This window comes from Lacerta agilis, chromosome 16 (assembly GCF_009819535.1).
Source record: "Lacerta agilis isolate rLacAgi1 chromosome 16, rLacAgi1.pri, whole genome shotgun sequence".
NCBI lineage: Eukaryota > Metazoa > Chordata > Lepidosauria > Squamata > Lacertidae > Lacerta > Lacerta agilis.
Genome location: NC_046327.1, coordinates 28617030 through 28638088, shown reverse-complemented (window position 1 = coordinate 28638088; position 21059 = coordinate 28617030). Strand labels below are relative to the sequence as shown.

The 21059-nt window shown below is 45.6% G+C and overlaps 1 protein-coding gene across 1 annotated transcript in view; it reads right to left on the bottom strand.

Annotated features, from left to right (window-relative positions):
- The window catches only part of LOC117060468 (fatty acid amide hydrolase-like), a 36146-nt gene that overhangs the window by 6208 nt on the left and 8879 nt on the right, over positions 1-21059 (bottom strand). The window contains exons 3-16 of the mRNA XM_033172700.1: positions 18961-18998; positions 16500-16640; positions 14939-15001; positions 14347-14467; positions 11698-11790; positions 9502-9662; positions 8463-8548; positions 7634-7717; positions 5478-5540; positions 3827-3904; positions 3641-3729; positions 2624-2660; positions 1714-1862; positions 306-368 (exon numbers count right to left, since the gene is read on the bottom strand). Of these exons, the coding sequence (XP_033028591.1) occupies positions 306-368; positions 1714-1862; positions 2624-2660; positions 3641-3729; positions 3827-3904; positions 5478-5540; positions 7634-7717; positions 8463-8548; positions 9502-9662; positions 11698-11790; positions 14347-14467; positions 14939-15001; positions 16500-16640; positions 18961-18998 (1266 nt within the window). The remainder of the gene's footprint in view (positions 1-305; positions 369-1713; positions 1863-2623; positions 2661-3640; positions 3730-3826; positions 3905-5477; positions 5541-7633; positions 7718-8462; positions 8549-9501; positions 9663-11697; positions 11791-14346; positions 14468-14938; positions 15002-16499; positions 16641-18960; positions 18999-21059) is intronic.

Below are 21059 nucleotides of genomic sequence, written 5' to 3'. Positions count from 1 at the left end.
AGGTGGAACGGGCCTACTCTGAAGAGGGGGGGTTTGAGGTAAATGTGTGTGGTTAAAAAAGTGAGGAGCCTGCAGTTCACCGGATACTGCTGTCCTACAACTCAAGTCATCCCTGACCACTGGCCACGGTGGCTGGAGCTGCTGCAAGTTGGGAGTACAGATTTAACACCGCCAAATGCAAGTAACCTTCTTTTCACCCACGACCAAAACAAAGGGCAAAACCTGAAGAACAGGAAAGCATACCCTACTGTAATACAGCAATAAACAATAATAATGGTGCAATCTTGCAGTTAATTGCCTTTTACCTTAATATAATCCAGAGCTGTGAACTTAGAAGCGATTGCAAGATTCAAACGAGTCTCCAGATTCTGGAAAAGGAAGAAACACTGAGGTAAATCCTAATCCTATATAGCCATGGACAACCTGCCCACCTAGAACAGACATGTAGGCACAGTGGTACCTCGGGTTAAGAACTTAATTCATTCTGGAGGTCCGTTCTTAACCTGAAACTGTTGTTAACCTGAAGCACCACTTTAGCTAATGGGGCCTCCCACTGCTGCTGCGCCGCCAGAGCATGATTTCTGTTCTTATCCTGAAGCAAAGTTCTTAACCTGAAGCGTTATTTCTGGGTTAGCGGAGTCTGTAACCTGAAGTGTATGTAACCTGAGGTACCACTGTACTGTAACAGGGCCCAGAGCTATGCTGAAGTTAAGACCCCTCCACACACAACCTTCCGCCAGAGAACAGAGACAAAAAGGCACAGGATACGGGCGGAGCTGAGCCATGTGCAGATGTGTTTTCCTCCTCCTCGCCTCCCTGTCCACCACCGTGTCAAGAGCTGCTTGGTGTCAGAGCAACATCTGCTTGGATGCTCCAGAACTTCCAAGCCCCTTCATCTGAAGGGTGGGCTTTAGGAACAGATTTTAGGACAATACATCATCTCCCCGTTGCATGGCGGTCACAAAACAAGCAAACGGGTACACTAAGCATTACACGTCAGACATGTTTACAGAAGAAAGGCAAAGCCACACAGACAGTTCAAGCGGAGCAAGGTGTGTCGCAATCTCCGCAGGGCCAAAATGGAAAGGAATATGGAAAGAAGAATGGACAGTGAAATTGACGGAATATGCAGAATTGGACAAAATGATGGGAAGAATCCGGGAACAGCGGGACCAGAAATTCATCAAAGACTGGTTAAAGTTTACGAACTATCTAAAAGACAATTTACAACTGAATACGCTAATAGGATTTCAAGAAGTTTTGTAGTTAATGTGTAGAATTATTATTGTAAGTATGATAGTAAAAGTAAGAAGGAATTTTATGATAATGTAAGCAATGGTTGATTAAAGAAATATAATATCAAGATATAATTCTGAAAGCCATGTGGAGGGATTGAGGGAAGTCACGGCTTTGTAAGCCAAAATGGAAAATGTATGAAAATGTTTGATTTAATGTTATATTGTAGTAGTATAGTGTAAAAATAATAAAAATTATATATATAAAAAGGAAAGGAATATGGGAACTGGTAGGCCCGTTCACGTGCCACTCAGTGTGGTAAGCAAGGGGGGGGGAGCACAATTTCTGTGTTTGGAGAAACTGGCTAATTGGTGGCCCTGGAGAGGAAGATGCGGCTTCACAATTTATCCCAGGGTTTCCCAAACTTGAGTCTCCGGCTGTTTTTGGACTACAGTTCCAAGTCAGCCGTCCACTTACCATTTGGTCAAAGGAATTGTTGAAGTCAGGCTGCAGGAAATCTCTCATCTCGCTAAGTATGCAGATCACATGAGCCACTCGTATCTCCTCCAGTTCTGGCAGGGACACATCTACCACGCAGGCACCTAAACCTTCTAGGAACTTCACGGCTGATCATCAGTGGCAGCCGCCGCCGGAGGGGTGGGGGAGGGAAATAAGAGAGACTTAATAGCCTAACAAGTGTCCCCATATGTTTCAGCAAATCTCTGATGAAGTTTGCCTTTCATTTTTGAGTTTAATTTTTTAAAATTAAATTTCTGTTTTACTTTTTTAATTATTATTATTATTATTATTATTATTATTATTATTATTATTATTTATACCCCTCCCATCTAGCTGGGTTTCCCCAGCCACTCTCACTTGCTCACTTGAACAACCTTAAAATACCAATGACTTCCCTTCCTCCCTTTCCATGGTTCATTTTGCACAGCGTTAATCCCTGCATATTTTATATAAGCTAAACCATTCAGTATTCCATTATTACATCTGTCAAAACTTATTTACACTGTTGAATTTATCTTAATGCTGCCCACGTTTTCAAATAAACCCAATTTCCCTCCATATATTCAATAAACATTTTCCAATCTTCCTTAAACGTATGTTCTTCATGTTCTCTTATTCTATATGTTAGGTCCGCAAGCTGCGCATATTCCATCAGTTTAAGTTGCCAATCTTCTCTGGTTGGGACTTTGCTCATTTTCCATTTGGGGGCTAACAAAACACGAGCCGCGGTAGTGGCATACATAAACAACCTTTTCCGACACCTGGGAATTTCCTTCTGAGTTATTCCCAACAATAACGACTCTTGGTTGTGTTTTTTTGGAAAAGTACTTTTAAACTTTTTTTTTTCAGTTCCTTATGAATTATTTACCTTTCTGGCAGGTGGCTAGGATTTCAGCATCACATGCCTGGCAGACAAGCAAAAAACAACAACAACAAAAAGGAGTTATCCCCAAGGATCCATCTTTGCAGAACCAAAACTAAAGAACTTTTCTCCTCCTCTTGCCTATGGCACCCACCACGTTCTGAGTCATGTGACAGAGTCATAGGGCGGCCTTACGTTTCCTTAGGGGACATGGAATTGTAGAGTTGAAAGGGGACCCTGGGGTCACCTGGTTCAGCCCCCTGCAATGCAGGGATCTTTTGCCCAACGTGTGGAACTCAGACCCATGACCCTGAGATTAAGAGCCTCATGAGGTGCCCGGAATCCCTCATCTAACACCTACCGTATTTTTCACTCCATAAGACGCACTTTTTCCCTCCTAAAAAGTAAGGGGAAATATCTGTGCGTCTTTTGGAGTGAATGGTGGTCCCTGGAGCCGAATTGCCCAGGGGCCAAAAGCAGATAGTGCTTTTTATTTTAAAAAGAGAAAAAGGGGTGTTGAAAGGACCCCGCTCAGCAGCTGATCAGCAAGAGATCAGGAGCGAGATAAGACTCCCGGCTCCCTTTCAGCCCCGCCCTCCATTGTTGAATGTGCTGCAGAGGGAGGTTTTGTTCCCCCAGCGACATGTGACTGGCTGATTAGATTATCTGTCTGGCAACTGTAGAAATGGCTCCCTTTCCTTCAGAAGCTGCAGAAATGTGAGTTGAACCCCATAAAAATGGGGCTTTTCCTCTTTGCTTTTCCCCCTTTGCAAAAGGAGCTTTGCTTTTCTCCCTTTGCAAAAAAGCTGCAAAACCTTTAGCTGATCCTCAAAAAAACAGGGCTTTTAGAGGAGGAAAACCAGAAAAAAAAAATTTTCTAGTTTCCTCCTCTAAAAATGAGGTGCGCCTTATGGTCCAGTGCACCCTATGGAGCGAAAAATACGGTAAGTAAGCATCATTCTGAAGGTGCAGTGGGCGCATCTCAATGAAGGATGCAAGAGAAACAAAGAAGTAAATGGGCACCTTAAAGAAAGTCCAGTCAACCCCCAACTTCAAGTCCTTCAGATCAGGTGTGAGGACATCAGAGAGGGATGGTTTGAGCTGGCCTAATCCTGGAACAGGTGAAAAAGGAACCGTCAACAGGCACACAATGGAAGGAAGGTATGTCGTGCTACCTAGGATGGGAGCGAACGGGCAGTTAAGACTCACCATACGGATAGCGGGGGTCAGGACCAGCCAAGATCGCATAAGCAAGAGCCGCGTCTGCCACTGATGTACACAAGGGGCCTAGCCAAAAAAAAGAAAAGAAAAAAAGAACTTGCATTCTGGATCCTTATAAAATAAAGACCTTGCAAGTAGAAAAAAAATCACAGCAGGCCAAGGTTCCTGCTGGACCTCTTCCCCCCCCTCCCAATGTGCTAGCTTTCTATCTGCAGGGAGTTATATGGGTGGAGCACTGGAAACAATTGGCTGCGCATATATAATCTGATGTGGCACAGTCTGTTCTGCCACCTCATCCCAACCCCCTTTGAGTGTACGGAAGAATGTGTGAGGGTTTGAACGTGGGAGCTTCATCTTCGCCTGCTGTTATAGTTGTTCTCTTCGTTTTATATTATACAGTGAAATAAGAAAGTACGTTTCACAACAAGCAAGTTTCCAGTTCGTATAGAAAGCTGCCTGTGGTCTCAGGAATACGGTAGACACAGACCTCTCTCTCACTCGCTTGGTAACACACACACACCAAATTCACACATCACGCTAAGTAAGCCAAACCACAGCTTAGGAGACTGCAGCTGTTTTGCTCTTCAGATCAGTGCGGCACAGCAGCTAAGCCAAAAGTCTGACTTAGCGTGTCATCCAAATCCAGGGTTGTGGTTAAGCTCTCCTTTATTTATTTATTTAGGTAAAGGGACCCCTGACCATTAGCTCCAGTTGTGTCCGACTCTGGGGTTGCGGCGCTCATCTCGCGTTACTGGCCGAGGGAGCCGGCGTACAGCTTCCGGGTCATGTGGCCAGCATGACTAAGCCGCTTCTGGCGAACCAGAGCAGCGCACGGAAACGCAGTTTACCTTCCCGCTGGAGCGGTACCTATTTATCTACTTGCACTTTGACATGCTTTCGAACTGCTAGGTGGGCAGGAGCAGGGACTGAGAAACGGGAGCTCACCCCGTGGCAGGGATTCGAACCGCCGACCTTCTGATCAGCAAGCCCTAGGCTCTGTGGTTTAACCCACAGCGCCACCCACATCCCTATTATTATTATTATTATTATTATTATTATTATTATTATTATTATTATTATTATTATCACTGCATTATTATTATTTATACCCCACCCATCTGGGCGGCTCCCAACAGAACACTAAAAACAGAATAAAACTTCAAACTTTAAAAACTTTCCTAAAAAGCGCTGCCTTCAGATGTCTTGCAGAAGTCGCATAGTTGTTTATTTCCTTGACATCTGAAGGGAGGGAGCTAACCGATGGGCGTGGAGACGCTCCTTCAGGTGTACTGAAGCCACATTTGCAACAGGTCCTGGTTGCAACACGCTAAACCAAACCTTGATTTAGCTGACCAGCTCACACTGACCTAAAAAGGCCAGGCATGAGCTCCTCTCTGGAAGACGGCTTGTTCACTTTAATCTATTTCAGGCTTTAATCTATTTATAAATATGCCACTATTCATTACAAAAAATATCAGGAAGTCATACAATATGAAATAATGATATGCAAAATTAAAATTGGAAATCAGCCAACTACTGTATTCTTAACTGCCAGCAAAGGCGTGACAGAACAAGTTTTCAGCAGGTGCACACACACTTTCTTCAGCTCGACAGACAACTGCAAAGACCTCCTTCTTACCAAGGCTTACAGTAGAATATGAGAGCGGATGACAGCCAAATCCACTGACGCGTCCAAAGGTACCTTCAGATGACACAAAGCAAGTGGATTAGAGGCATGAAGTAGCAGGTGGACAAAAGGAGAGACCAGAGGCTAGTCTGGCCTGAGCGCTGGATCATCCCAGGCTCCAAGCAGCACCCTACAGAAGGGGAAATGACTGATAATAATAATAATAATAATATTTATTATTTGTACCCCGCCCATCTGGCTGGATTTCCCCAGCCACTCTGGGCGGCTTCCAACAGAAATCAAATACAAAAATATCACACATTAAAAACTTCCCTAAAAAGGGCTGCCTTCAGGTATTTTCTGAATGTCAGGTAGTTGTTTATTTCCTTGACCTGTGATGGGGGGGGCGTTCCACCGGGCGGGCGCCACTACCGAGAAGGCCCTCTGCCTGGTTCCCTGTAGCTTTACTTCTCGCAGTGAGGGAACCGCCAGAAGGCCCTCAGCGCTGGATTTCAGTGTCCGGGCTGAATGATGGGGGTGGAGGCGCTCCTTCAGGTATACAGGACCGAGGCCGTTTAAGGCTTTAAAAGTCAGCACCAACACTTTGAATTGTGCTCGGAAACGCACTGGGAGCCAATGTAGATCTCTCAGGACTGGTGTTATGTGGTCCCGGCGGCCACTCCCAGCTGAACGCTCCATATTCTCCTTCCCCTGCTCCAAGCACCAAACCAAGCAAGGGACTGGATGGTACCCAGGATGGAGTGCTGGATTTGATCCCTGCTCAGCCATGAAGTTCCCTTGGTGGCTATGGTGCCATGGCTGGCTCTCATGATGAAACAGAGAATTATCAGAGGCACCATTGAAACTGTTCTCTGTAATTCTATTACTGCTTAGTACGGCACAGCCTCCAAGATGGACAAGAAAAGGTTCCAACGAGCAGTAAGAATTGCAGAAAGGGTAATTGGTGCTAGCTTGCCTTCAATAGAGACACACTATGCTACGCGAGTTAGGAAGAGAGCAGAGGGAATTGTCGCAGATCCTTTGCATCCCGGTCATCATCTGTTTGACTTACTTCCATCTGGACGTCGCTACAGGACTTTATACACAAAAATGGCTAGGCACAGGAACAGTTTTTTCCCTTGTGCCATTAAATTGTTAAATCGTAGTTGTGTAGCAGAAGGGGAGGACAGTTATGGGTAGGGTTTCTTTGCTGTGTCATTGTATTGTGAGTGAAATAGTGTTTGTATAAGGTATGTTTACATTGCAATGTAGCCGAAGCAAAATTCCAAGTATGTTGGAAAATGTACTTGGCCAATAAATTATTCCTATTCCTATCCATCTCTAGTTAAACCTCTCGCTACAGTTAATTGGTTAACAGTGCGTTGGCGCTCTGCCGCTCCCAGGCAGGATACCCAGGCAAGCACACGGATATTACCTCTGAACTGGTCATGTTGTGCGGATGCCCGATTATCGTCTTCCAAAGCAACTACTCTATTCCAAACTTAAAAATGGAAAGCATAACGCTGGTGGTCAACAAAAGAAGTTTAAAGACTCTCAAGGCAAATCTAAGAAAATGTAGTATAAACACCGACAACTGGGAAGTGCTGGCCTGCGAGTGCTACAATTGGAGAACATCCTTTACCAAAGGTGTCATAGGCTTTGAAGCCACTTGAACTCAGGACGCAAGGGAGAAACGTGCTAAGAGGAAGGCACGCTTGGAAAACCCTCACCGTGTTCAACTCCCTTCCGGGAAACCTATTTCCCCACTGTGGAAGGACGTGTGGATCCAGAATTGGCCTTCACAGTCACTTATGGACTCACTGTTAAAACCGTTAAAACAAAATAAAATAAAAAATTTCTTCCAGTAGCACCTTAGAGACCAACTAAGTTTGTTCTTGGTATGAGCTTTCGTGTGCATGCACACTTCTACAGATACACTGAAACAAAAGTCACCAGACCCTTATAGTATCTGAAGAAGTGTGCATGCACACGAAAGCTCATACCAAGAACAAACTTAGTTGGTCTCTAAGGTGCTACTGGAAGGAATTTTTGTTTGTTTGTTTGTTTTGCCTATGGCAGACCAACACGGCTACCTACCTGTAACTGTTAAAACCGTGTTTATGGAAGGCAATCTTACTCAGATATAAGTGATCGCCAAAGAAGATTACCTTTGAGTCCCACAATGCCACAGAATGATGCAGGGATCCTCACTGAGCCACCCCCATCTGTACCAATAGCCAACGGGCAAAGGCCTACAAAAAGAAGCAGAATTATGAGCCTTCCATGAAGGGAAACTGTCTAGTTCTGCATTCCCACCTCTGTGCACACAATCTCCTCAGAATCACAGAAGTGTAGAGTTGGAAGGGACCCCGCCGCTGCAGGGAGGTACGGCGGGACCCTCTGCCTCCACGGGAAGGCACGGCAAGGGCCCTTGCTGCTGTGGGGAAGCATGGCACACCTGCCACTGCACGGAGGTAGGGTGGGACCCTCTGCCGCCGTGGGGAGGCCCAACAATGCCCTCCGGCCCTGCCAATATATATCATGATATATTGAGATATCGTGATATTTAGCTGGCGATAACCAGCTCTATCACTGGCGGAGTGCAAAAGGTTACGAAAAGCAAACTCGTTGACTTTCTGGTCCATTGTGGTGGTGTGTGTATGGGGGATACATTTCCTTGCCAAGGGAACCAAGGGATGCCTCTGTTGTTGAAGAAGAAGAGTTTGGATGCGATATCCCGCTTTATCACTACCCTAAGGAGTCTCAAAGCGGCTCACATTCTCCTTTCCCTTCCCCCCCCCCCAACAAACACCCTGTGAGGTGAGTGGGGCTGAGAGACTTCAAAGAAGTCCCAAGGTCACCCAGCAGCTGCATGTGGAGGAGCAGAGACGCAAACCCGGTTCCCCAGATTACGAGTCTACCACTCTTAACCACTACACCACACTGGCTCTGCCACTCTCCTTCTTCCCGCCTCCCCAACTCATTGGACAACCTCACCTGAAGCCACAGCTGCTGCTGACCCACTAGAGCTGCCCCCAGGGAAGTGCTGGGGGTTGTAGGGGTTCCTCGCCGTACCGTGGTATCTGGAGGGAGACAGAGAAACATTCTGAAGGCAGTGCCGCCAAGTCCGTTGGAGGAAGGGAAGGATCTCGACATCCTGACATACAGGTGAGGTTCAAAGCAGAGGCCACGAGGCATGGCATCCAGTCTTCATGCTCTACCTAGCCCCATGGTTCCAAATGTGGGGCACATGCCCCACAGGAGGGCAAATTGATTTTTAAGGGGAGGCAATTCGAGAATGACCAAGTTAATGGCCTTTTAGATTTCCTCCACATGAATAGGAGTTCACTTTTTGAATAATAAGAATTATATGTCACCGGGGCAGGGGGGCATCAGGATTTTAGAGATGCATAGGTGGGGCATGGCCAAAAATGTTGGGAACCACTGATCTAGCCTAACAGAGCCACCGAGACCTCAGCAGTGGCTGCACTGGGCAGAGACCATGCACATGGCAAAGGACAGTCTCCTCAAATTCCAATACCTTCTATTTTCTCTTTAGTGGGCAGGGGGGTTATTGGGTCATTCTTGCTTTTATTTTTATTATACATTCTGTTTTTATATTGCTATTTTACCTTGTGAACCGCCCTGAGACCTGCAGGTTAAGGGTGGTACACAAAATTTAATTAACAGCAACAATTCTGCATACAGTACACATATTATCATTGAAGGAACCACAGAATTCAAGTGTTAATGCCATAAAGACTTACTTTAAACTCTTCCTTTTTCACGTCTGTTCCTTTAACGTGGGTTTTACTGCCGACAGCAATAGCTAGTGGTTCTAAACATAATCACAGTTCAGACTTTTGTCTGGTCCCTTTTGACCAAAAATGTTCACCAACCTTTTAACTTGAGCACGCCGATATAATGCTTTGCTTCACATTTATTGCCTTTCTTTTTCCACTCATGTTTTAAAGAGAAAGCTCCATTCAGTGTTATCAAAAAGCTCCTATTTAATAATGAATGTGAGCTACTTTACCTGTTGGGGTTACAACCAGTGGTTCCAATACCCAATTCATGCATGTTTGAGACACCAATAATAATGGCACCAGCCTCTCGCAGTTTTTGGGTCACAGTGCCATCTTCGGTTTCTGGCTCCATGCCCAGGTACTGCGTTCCACTTCGGTGATGATAGGGCACCTAAAAAAACGCAGGTACCGGTAATCAAGGGTTTCCCCCCATAGAATGTATGGGATGTAAACACAGAGCAGCCAAACACAACACTCCTAGAGAGGACATGAAGGTAACTCAGTCCTCCAGGCTTAACTTCCTGTTTACCTGGACTGAGTTACAGGAACCAGAAGTAGGTGTGGTACCTGGGAACAAGATTCCAAAGAAGGCTCCCCATTTTGCCTCGTCCTTTGAACAAGCAGGATGCTCTCTCTCAGCCTGCAGCTGAGAGAAGCAGAGATGAAGGCTGTTCCCTTAAGGAAGCAGCTTCACCACGTGTAAATATGTTTATCTAAGTTTATCTGCCTCTTTGAGCCTGTACTGTGACTCTTGGATTTCTGTGAGTAAACTCTTTTATATCTAATAATCAGTACTGTATTGTGTCTTTGCTTTTAAGAGGGAAGAAGGGGAATATACCAGGAATATATACTTCTTATGGAGGCTTTAGTAAGCCTATGCAACCGTTTTCTGCTGTGTTTTAGAAGGGAATGTAACTCTGCTAAGTTTGGAGCTTGCTCACACAAGCTGGGATTGAGATATATAAATAATATATACTCATCCACACTCCTAAACATTCCCACAGAATTGTAGAGTTGGAAGGAACCCTGCAATACAGGGCTATCTTTTGCCCAACGTGAGGCTCGAACCCACATCCCTGAGATTAAGAGTCTCCTTTCATTTCAACGATATACAGTCATACCTCATGTTGCGTTCGCTGCGGGTTGCGAACGGCGCGGGTTACGAAAGCGCTGCACCCGGAAGTACCGGAATGGGTTACTTCCGGGTTCGGCGGTATGCGCATGCGCAGAAGCGCCAAATTGCGACCGCGCATGCGCAGAAGCAGCACTGCGGGTTGCGCATAGCTGTCAACTTTCCCTTTTTTGCGGGAAATTCCCTTATTCCAGCGCCATTTCCCATTGCAAAAAAAGAGAGAGTTGACAGCTCTGGTTGCGGGCTGCTCATGATGCGAACGCAGGCTCCGGAACGGATCCCGTTTGCATCTAGAGGTACCATTGTATAATGAAATGAAAAGGGTGTTTAAAATAACCTTTGGTTTAAAAAAGAAAGGAAAAAAACAGAAGCTTTTCTTTGGGGAATTAGAGGGACAGAACTACCTAAAATGTATATAAACTTATTTATGTATGCTACTACAGTGGCAAAAATGTTACTCGTCCAAAAATGGAAAGAAGCAGAGGTCCCAGCAAAGGAAGAATGGATACAAAAACCTATGGAATATGCAGAAATGGCGAAACTTACCGGAAGAGTAAGAAGTCAAGATTTAAAAAAAAAAAAAACTTTCATAAAAGAATGGAAATGGCTTATTGAATATTTACAGATAAATTGTAAACAGATAAGAACACTGGCAGGATTATTGCAATAACCTGCAGTTTTATAAGAGTATATACCGGTATTTAAAGTAGATGAATAAATGAGCAAATTAAGTTAATTTGGATATGCAGAAGATATTAAAAATAAATCTAAGGCACCGCAGAAAGAGGTGGAAGGAAGTCATGTTATGAAAGGTCAAAATGATTGTGAAATTAGCGAAATGTATAAAATTAGTGAAATGTATAAGCTTGAAAAGTATGAAAAAATAAAATAAAAAGTGATTAAGAGTCTCGTGTTCTGCCGGTTGAGCTTTCCCCATTTCATTTCCCGCTGAATTTAATCTGCTTTATCTTTTCATACGCTCGCCAGTTTAGGATTACATTTCATTGTATTTGATGAAGTGGACTGTGATCCGAGGAAGCCTATTTCATAATAAACGTGTTAGGTCTTTAAGGTGTCACAAGACTCTTTCATTGAACAAACACACAAGCGACAATATGCTGTGATTCCTGGTGAGCACAGCCGAACTGCCCCTTTCTTCCCCGTGTAGCAGTCCAAGCGGGATTCCTCAAATCAATCCAAAACCAAGCAGCGATGATAATCCAGGCAGACCACCACCACCCCTTTCTTAAGACCGGTCTTATTCAGCAAAGGAAACTAAGCGGACTGTGCCTACCACTTTGATCTCCTCCTTCAAGCACACTGGGATCCCGTCCAAAAGAGAGAGGGTCTGCTTGCTTTGATAGCGAGCGGTGGAGTCCTGCGCCATCTGGTCAGGAAGAGATTTGTAAAGTCGTGTAGCACTCATTCATATAATTGCTGAGCAGGAAGAGAGATAGGAACAGGTGGCAGACCAAAGCAGTCCCAACCTGAAGTCTGATTCAAAGGCTTCAGCATCAGGCCCTCCCTCCCCCTGGCCAAAAGCTGTAATGAATGCAGTGGTTCTCAAACTTTTTTCTCCTGGCCACACTTTCAGAACCAATAATTTTCTCACGCCACACGGATTATTATTTTTTACTGATACAAAATACATTGGAAAGCAGAAAGGAACAACTCCCAGCAGTGCGTGATTTATAACACAGAACACAACTACCGTATTTTTCGCTCCATAAGATGTACTTTTCTTCTTCTAAGCAGTAAGGAGAAATATCTGTCCGTCTTATGGAGCGAATGGTGATCCCTGGAGCTGAATTGCCCAGGGGACAAAACCAGATTGTGCTTTTTTATTTTACAAAGAGAAAAGGCGGTGTTGAAAGGACCCCGCTCAGCAGCTGATCAGCAAGAGATCGGGAGAAAGATAAGAGTCCCGGCTCCCTTTCACCCAGCACCCTCGCCCAGGCCTCCTTTGTTGAGTGTGCTGCAGAGGGAGGTTGTTTGTTTCCCCAGCGACATGTGACTGGCTGGAAACAGTAGAAACGGCTCCCTTTCCTTAAGATTTTTCAGAAATGTGAGTTGAACCCCATAAAAAATGGGGCTTTTCCTCTTTGCTTTTCCCCCTTTGCAAAAAAAGCTGCAAAACTTTTAGCTGATCCTCAAAAAAAACAGGGCTTTTAGAGGAGGAAAACCAGAAAAGTATTTTTTTTTTCTTGTTTCCTCCTCTAAAAACTAGGTGCGCCCTATGGTCCGGTGTGCCCTATGGGGCGAAAAATACGGTACTTTATAATACGATCATGAAAATACAAAACAATGCAGCTACAGAATCCTTCCCCAAATATAATGATAAATGAGCCTCTTACATATGTACCTTAAGTAGGTATACAAACAAAGGAGAGGTGTGGAGCTTGCTTTTGCTGGGTCATCTCATTTATACGACGTCTCACTTGAGAGAAACAAACTCATCTCATCCACACAAAGAAGCCTCTCTCTTTTCTGATCTCCCATATTTGTCAAGAGTTTAAAATCCCTGCTCGCAACAATATGTTGTGGAGAACTGAAGAAAAATAACCGAGGCTCTCAAAAAGAGGCACAGGAGCAAAGAAGCGAAGAGTTGGAAGGGACCCTCAGGATCATCTATTCCAACCCTTTGCAATGCAGGAATATGCAGTTGTCCCATACGGGGATCGAACCTGCAACCTTGGTGTTATCAGCACCATGCTCCATCCGGCTGCTATATTGGGGTCAGCAAACTTTTTCAGCCGTGGGCCGGTCCACTGTGCCTCAGACCTTGTTGGGGGCCAAACTATATTTTGGGAGGGGAAATGAACAAATTCCTATGACCTACAAATAACCCAGAGATGCATTTTAAATAAAAGCACACATTCTACTCATGTAAAAACACGCTGATTCCCAGACCGTCCACGGGCCAGATTGAGAAGGCGATTGGGCCACATCCGGCCCCCGGGCCTTAGGTTGCCTACCCCCGTTGCTATAACGTGGATACTCTGTTTTGTGTGTGTGTGTGTGTAGGGACGTAGGTGGTGCTGTGGTTTAAACCACGGAGCCTCTTGGGCTTGTCGATCGGAAGGTCGGCGGATTGAAAAGCCGTGACGGAGTGGGCGCCCGTTGCTATGTCCCAACATTCCTACCAACCTAACAGTTTGAAAGCATGCCAGTGCGAGTAGATAAATAGGTACCGCTGCAGTGGGAAGGTAAAAAGTATTTCTGTGCGCTCTGGCACTCACCACTGTGTCCTGTTGCGCCAGAAGCGGTTTAGTCATGCTGGCCACACAACCCGGAAAGCTGTCTGTGGAAAAACGCCAGCTCCCTCAGCCTGAAAGCGAGATGAGCGCCACAACCCCAGAGTCGCCTTTGGCTGGACTTAACCTTTTATATATAAATTATTTTGATACTATACTAAATTACACTGAAATGTCTCTTTGATTGTCCTTGAACCTTCCCTCCACACTTGTCATCGTCTCCTGCCTCACCAGTGTGGCACGCCGCACCCTTGTAGAACGAACCACTTCTGTAATGTTTAGATGAGCCCTTTAAGTAAAGTAGGGGCGCGGGTGGCACTGTGGGTTAAATCACAGAGCCTAGGGCTTGCTGATCAGAAGGTTGGCAGTTCGAATCCCCGCGACGGGGTGAGCTCCCGTTCGGTCCCAGCTCCTGCCCACCTAGCAGTTCAAAAGCACGTCAAAGTGCAAGTAGATAAATAGGTACCGCTCCGGCGGGAAGGTAAATGGCATTTCCGTGCGCTGCTCTGGTTCGCCAGAAGCGGCTTAGTCATGCTGGCCACATGACCCAGAAGCTGTACGCCAGCTCCCTCGGCCAATAAAGCGAGATGAGCGCCGCAACCCCAGAGTCATCCACGACTGGACCTGTCAGGGGTCCCTTTACCTTAAGTAAAGTAGCACAGCTTCAGCCCAACAGAAGCCCAACCTACTTTGAGGATCTCTTTGCGGTCCCACTGAACAATTGCTTGGAGGGGGAGACTGGACCTCTCATCAGCTTCCAAAGTGGCAATAATGTTCTTGGCGACCTGAAGTGGTGTAACCTCCCCGGATCTAGCAAACAGAGAACAGGAGAGAATACTTGTAAACCTACACATTTCCCCACAGTCAGGCTGGGGCCATGGGGATCTGTACCCAAATCCAACTCTAATGGCGGAGTCTTTATTATTCATTATGCTTCTATCCCACCTTTCCTCCAAGGCGTTCTTTTCACCCTCACAACAGCCCTGCGAGGTAGGTTAGGCAGAGCGAATGTGACTGTCCCAAAATCACCCAGTGAGCTTTGTTGCTGAGCGGGGGCTTGAACCCTGGTCTCCCAAGTGCTAGTCCAACGCTCTGACCACTACGCCACACCGCAGGTATCAATCCCTGGGTCTCCAAAGAGCTGGACGCCTCGATTCCACCCGCTGGGAGCCCGTTTCTGTTTTGGGGAGGCTACGAAGCCCAGCTTCTGTCAAACAAAGGAGGAGGGTGTCACCCAGGGACACGTGTTACAGTTTTTGCTGAATACCTGCAGTCACTTACCGGTAGCAGTTCAAATAATCCTGGATCCCTTTGAAGCTGAACATAGGGCGAGCAGAACGTGAACTGTAAGGAAAGGAAAGGTAAAGACCAAAAGAGAAGGACGTCAGTCGCCTGAGAGCGAGAGACTGATGATCAAGCAGTCGTGGACCCAGCACATTTATCATCATCCACAGCTAAACAACTTGTGCCGATGACCAATAACGTTTCGCTTTCTGCTGCCGGTTAGGACCTTGTGGCAGCAACTGCACGTTGCTGGCAGATGCCCCAAATTCACATGTATGGGGAAGTTTTTAACGTTTTGACGTTTTATTGTATTGTTATATTTTGCTAGAAGCCGCCCAGCGTGGCTGGAGCAACCCAGTCAGATGGTGCCATACACTTACCGGTATTATTATTATTATTAAGAAAATCTCTGCTTAGCACACCTGAGACCTTGCGATGAAGGGCAGGAGAGAGAAAGAGAAAGAGAAAGAGAAAGAGAAAGAGAAAGAGAAAGAGAAAGAGAAGAAGGAGGAGGAGGAGGAGGAGGAGGAGGAGGAGGAGGAGGAGGAGGAGGAGTTTGGATTTGATATCCCGCTTTTCACTACCTGAAGGAGTCTCAAAGCGGCTAACATTCTCCTTTCCCTTCCTCCCCCACAACAAACACTCTGTGAGGTGAGTGGGGCTGAGAGACTTCAAAGAATTGTGACTAGCCCAAGGTCACCCAGCAGCTGCATGTGGAGGAGCGGAGACGCGAACCCGGTTCCCCAGATTACGAGTCTACAGCTCTTAACCACTACACCACACTGGCTCTGGAAAGAGAAAGAGAAAGAGAGGGGGGAGGGAGAAAAGAGAGAAAAGGGGGGGGGAATACCATACTTTCCCATGTATAAGACTAGGTTTTCTTACTAAAAAATAATGTTAAAAAGGGGACGTAGTCTTATACATGGGGGCAATCTCCCCCCCCCCATTTTCTTAAATTTGAGTCCTTAAAAATAGGGGGCGTGTTATACACGGAGGCGTGTTATACACAGAAAAATACAGTAAGTGACAATCTGGGCTCTGGTCCCACCACCAGAATTGCCCTCCAAGGGAACATGGCACTTGACAGGAAGAAGATTCCCTCGCCCATTCCGGAAGGATTAAGTAAGTCACAAACAGCATCATACCTGCTTATATGTTCCGTATACATAAAGAACAGTAGCCAATACGATAAATATGCCCGCCCTTCTCACCTAAACATCCATTTTCAATAGAAGCAGCTGCATATTTAACCACTTGTCTAGTAGTCACGGGCGACCAAGAATTCCACTCGGACGACACAGTGGATTGGCAGGGAAGTGGTGGATCAACGTTCCACATCCGCTTTGCAGAAGCAAATATTTTTGTTGGCCGGCTAAAATGTTGTAACAGCCTGCAGTTCCGTGTTGGTTGTGTGGAAGAAGTCTTTGGCGGCTTGATCCTTCCATCACCAGCATGGAAACGCAGGCGGGGAACTTTTGAGGGCTGTATACTAAATGCCTCTGTTTCCACCCGTTCCCAGCGCCCCAGATCTCCCACCCCTTTTCATTTCTGTACTTGCCTTATTTCCATCAGTTTGGGGAGAATTTCCAAGACGTTTTCAGACTCTGAATGGTTGCTTTTCTCTTCCTCAGCGACTACTGGCACAAATGTAGGGTCTTCGGCAATATCAAGGTAGCGCAGGGCGGTGAAGTTGTTGACCCTGCAAATAAGTACGTGAAATGGGGGCTTGAAACTGGAAGGGAACATGGTGTTGTAACAAATTAAGGTTATATATATATATATATATATATATATATATATATATATATATCATAAGTGTTCCAAGCAAACAAGGCCACGTGTCTGAAGCAGCATAGGAAGACAGTTTTGACACCATTTTGACTCTCAAAACTGACCAAATGTTTACCAAATGGGTCTCTGCAAGGAAGGAGGGGTGAGGGAGTTTTCCCATTGTCCCAGGAATTGTGGAGGGCACAAGGAATTTCCATTGTCCCAGGAATTGTGGAGGACACAAGGAGAAGGGGACGACAGAGGATGAGATGGTTGGACAGTGTTCTCGAAGCTACTAACATGAGTTTGGCCAAACTGCAAGAGGCAGTGAAGGATAGGCGTGCCTGGCGTGCTCTGGTCCATGGGGTCACAAAGAGTCGAACACGATTGAACGACTGAACAACAACAAAAACACCATCTCAAAGGAATGGCCAGGCTACTGAGAAAAGGCAATCAGATAACGCCTTTTTGTGTGATGTAGGTGTGATGTATCTGGGGGATGGGCTTTGGGCTGCAGCTCTTCTGTGATGTATGTGTGAGGTTTCTGGATGTGCACTCTGTCGCCGATAGTTTTCCTTCTACCAGATGCTACAAAGAAGCTCTTGCGGATCCTGCCAATAAAAATATTTTTGGCAAACAGATTTTATCAGGGAAGACTCATTTTTACACCAGTAGTTCCATGACTGTCAAGAAACAGCCTTTTTTTATTTGACAAAAGAAAAAAGCAAGATCAGGAGGGTACCAAGACTCGGAAGGATGACTCATTGCATCCACTAACCATACAGATTGCAAGTCACAAGTTACCGGTAAATCACTTTCCCACACCTCCAACATCCAGGCTACCTTCAGAGGATCCTCTGAAGCATAGAAACCACCATGAGGCGCAATGCCTTCTTCCCTGACACTCTTCTTCATCCAGAAGAGGAGATGCTTCCAATCATGGTTTGAAACAAACAACAGTTTCCCATGTTTGGGTAAACCGGGCAACTGTGGTTGGAAGTTTCGTATCTCCTTCCTTTGCACCCAGAGGAAGACGGGGAGAGCACATGGGCACAAACCTTGTGCCTGATCGTTGTTATAATGCCAAGTAACAGAGAGAAGGAAACGTTCCCAAACTCTCCATTTACTTAGTCCTCCCCACCCACCCAAGTAAGGTTGTGATCGCGTATGAGAAGCAAACCAAAGTTGCTCTTCAGACCAAGTGAAATAAATGAACATGGCTAAGTTAGGTCTGTTAATTTTGATGGGTCTGCCATGAGTAAAGCTTAGTTGAATCTCATCCCTTGTACTCAGTATCTTGTTGAAGTGGCCCCCATTGAGTGCCATTAATGCCAAATTGATTAAAAGTTAATTGGGAAACACAAGACGCACAGTTAGTTTTGCATGTCTGCACAGCTAACATTGTCTGATGTATTCCCTGCTGTGGGACATGGGAGTTTTCTGCAAATTCTGGACTGTTTAACCAAACCAACCACATAGATATACCCCAAAACGCAACATTATGGTGTATAAATGCATCAGGATGCCGTTGCGCTCAGTATGCATGCAAGATAGAGGAGTTGGCATCTGAAGAATTTTAGGCCATCTGTTTAAAATGCTAGTATTACCACCCAGAAGTGCCAAGCTGCCACTCATCTTCTGCACTTTGCCTTGGCTGGTGTACAACGCTGCTTCTTCTCAGACCCGCCCCTTCAAGATGCCAATAGCTTGTGTCAGGCATTGCCAAGTGCACCATGCTTGATACGGAATGTGTATTAATGCAAGCAAGGCATCAAAATAGGAAACAGTCCCCACAGGCTCATCTCTTCAACAGAGAAGGGAATACCAGCACCCACATAACTGCAGAGTTCAGCAAAACTGGAAGCAGGAGTCAAATCAGAGCCCCAGAAGATGCTGAAAAGCAACAACCATCCTCAAGTTCCTCCATGTATGGCCTATGGAAAATCTGTAAAGTGTAGACACTGGGCAGCATTCTGTGAATTATTTGCGCTAGTGCAAGGATTACCACTAACATAACAAATTTCCACCCTCCCTTTCCCTGACACATGCGCTGCAGTGTCCCCAAATCTGCTCTGGAGAGTTGACCATCCCCCTCCTTGCAGATATTAGGGCGCATAGGGAGAAGAAGGGGAGAACATTCCATTGCGCTGACGGAATAGTCTCCTTCGCGCTATGTTGAATACAATCCACTTCTTCCAGCAACACAGACCTGCTCCCCAGTTTGAAATCTAAAATTAAAAAATACTCACCGCATTAGAAGTGGCACTAAAAAATGCTGTCCGAAAGCCTATAAGTGGGTACAAAAAGAAATAAAATAATTGCAGTTCTAGTAGATTTGCTGTCGATTCTCTTGAGCTGCTTAAATATAAAAATAATTTCAGGGGCAAACCTGCTGCACATTCAACACATTTTCGGCATATGTGGATCATCTCTTCACCGGGATTATATTCAGCAGAAACTCATTCTTTCAGCAGGAGCCAAACTTGCACAATATTGACTTGTCAGGCCTTGCATTAATGATAACGCCCCCTCCACTGTTTCTGGAACAGTTTGTGAAGTGTCGAAACGCCATTAAAAAGAATGTGACCAGGAGCCCAGATGTGTCTCATCGCTGGTGCAATGATGGAGAGGCACAGAAACAGTCCTCCCCCCACAGGAGTAGTAAGTGGAACACACATTTTGTGTGCCAAATCTGGTTTAGGCGCATCTCATTCTATTGTGTTCAACAGTACAATTAGTCGCAATCCAGTTTTTTATTTTGTTTTTTTATTAAAGATTTTCTTGGTTTACAAAGTGTGTGTAATGTCTCTCGTATCTTTCCATAAAACATTTTTACAGATCAATTTTGGTTGTTGAGACATTAAGGAGAGAAGGGGGAAGGAGGTGGGTGGGATGGGGGGGAGGGTGGGGTGGGGAGATGATGTTTCTATTTTCCTTAATATATGTAGGATTTGGTATCAGTGTCGCTTGTGTTGGTTCTCTGTTGTTTGCTTGTGTTTCTTTGGCGGTGAGAGGTCGGGATTGGCGTAGGGTGTGATTGTTCATTTGTGGTTGGCTGTGGTGATCTTTGGTTTCCTGTGTGAGTGGTGTGGGTGGGCGTTTTGGATCAGGTTAGCCATATTGATCGCAATCCAGTTTTGATGGCTTGCCTGTCCTAAAAATATATGCACTTAGAGAGCCCACACACTTTTTGCCTACAGTCAGGAACTTCTGCAGCGCGGTGGGCAACTGTGTAAGCTTTATCTGATCAAAATTGAGTACATGAGCTTTGTCACCAACGTACAGAAAAGAAGCAGCTATCCCAGTGGTCGGCAAGGTTCTCCTACAGTCTCGTCCAACTGCAAGGCATTGTTTCGGAATTCAGCTTTCCCTCTCAGCATCATCCCTTGGGTTCTCAAGCAGACTCTCATCCAACTGCTGGCCAGCCTGAACTTGCCTAGCTTCAGGGACGGAGTTTCGTCAAGAAACCATAACAAGTTTGATGCTTTAGCCCCACACCAAAAAATGTGTTCTGATTACTTCTCCCGAACATTGAAGAGTCTTGCAGAACAGCCCTGGCAGCAGCTGAAGGACTTCCTTCGGGAGACCCCTTTGGCTAGGAAAAGGGGGTCCCATGTAGGCTTGTCTCAAAGGCAGGCAGTTTGCAGGGAACCAGAAGCACTGAGCACAACCGCACCCTAGCAGAAGAGGATGCAGTCCTTACAGTTCTGCACATCAAACCCAGACTGAGCTGGATGGTCCATTGTTTGATCTCTCTAAGTCAGTCACATGCCCTGAAACCATGAAATGGTTCAGTGTAGTATTTTTTTTCCATGAAAGTCAAAGGGACTACTACTAAGCAGTAACTGAAAGTACCGTATTTTTCGCTCCATAAGACACACTTTTTTCCTCATAAAAAGTAAGGGGAAATATCTGTGCGTCTTATGGAGCAAATGGTGGTCCCTGGAGCTGAATTGCTCAGGGGCCAAAAGAGGATCATGCTTTTTATTTTACAAAGAGAAAAGGGGGTGTTTAAAGGACCCCACTCAGCAGCTGATCAGCAAGAGATCGGGAGAGAGATAAGAGTCCCGGCTCCCTTTCAGCCCTGCCCTCTTGCCCAGGGCTCCATTGTTGAATGTGCTGCAGAGGGAGGTTGTTTGTTTCCCCAGTGACATGTGACTGGCTGATTAGATTATCTGTCTGGAAAATGTAGAAATGGCTCCCTTTCCTTTAGAAGCTGCAGAAATGTGAGTTGAGCCCCATAAAAACGGGGCTTTTCCTCTTTGCTTTTCCCTCTTTGCAAAAGGAGCTTTGCTTTTCCCCCTTTGCAAAAAAGCTGCAAAACTTTTAGCTGATCCTCAAAAAACAG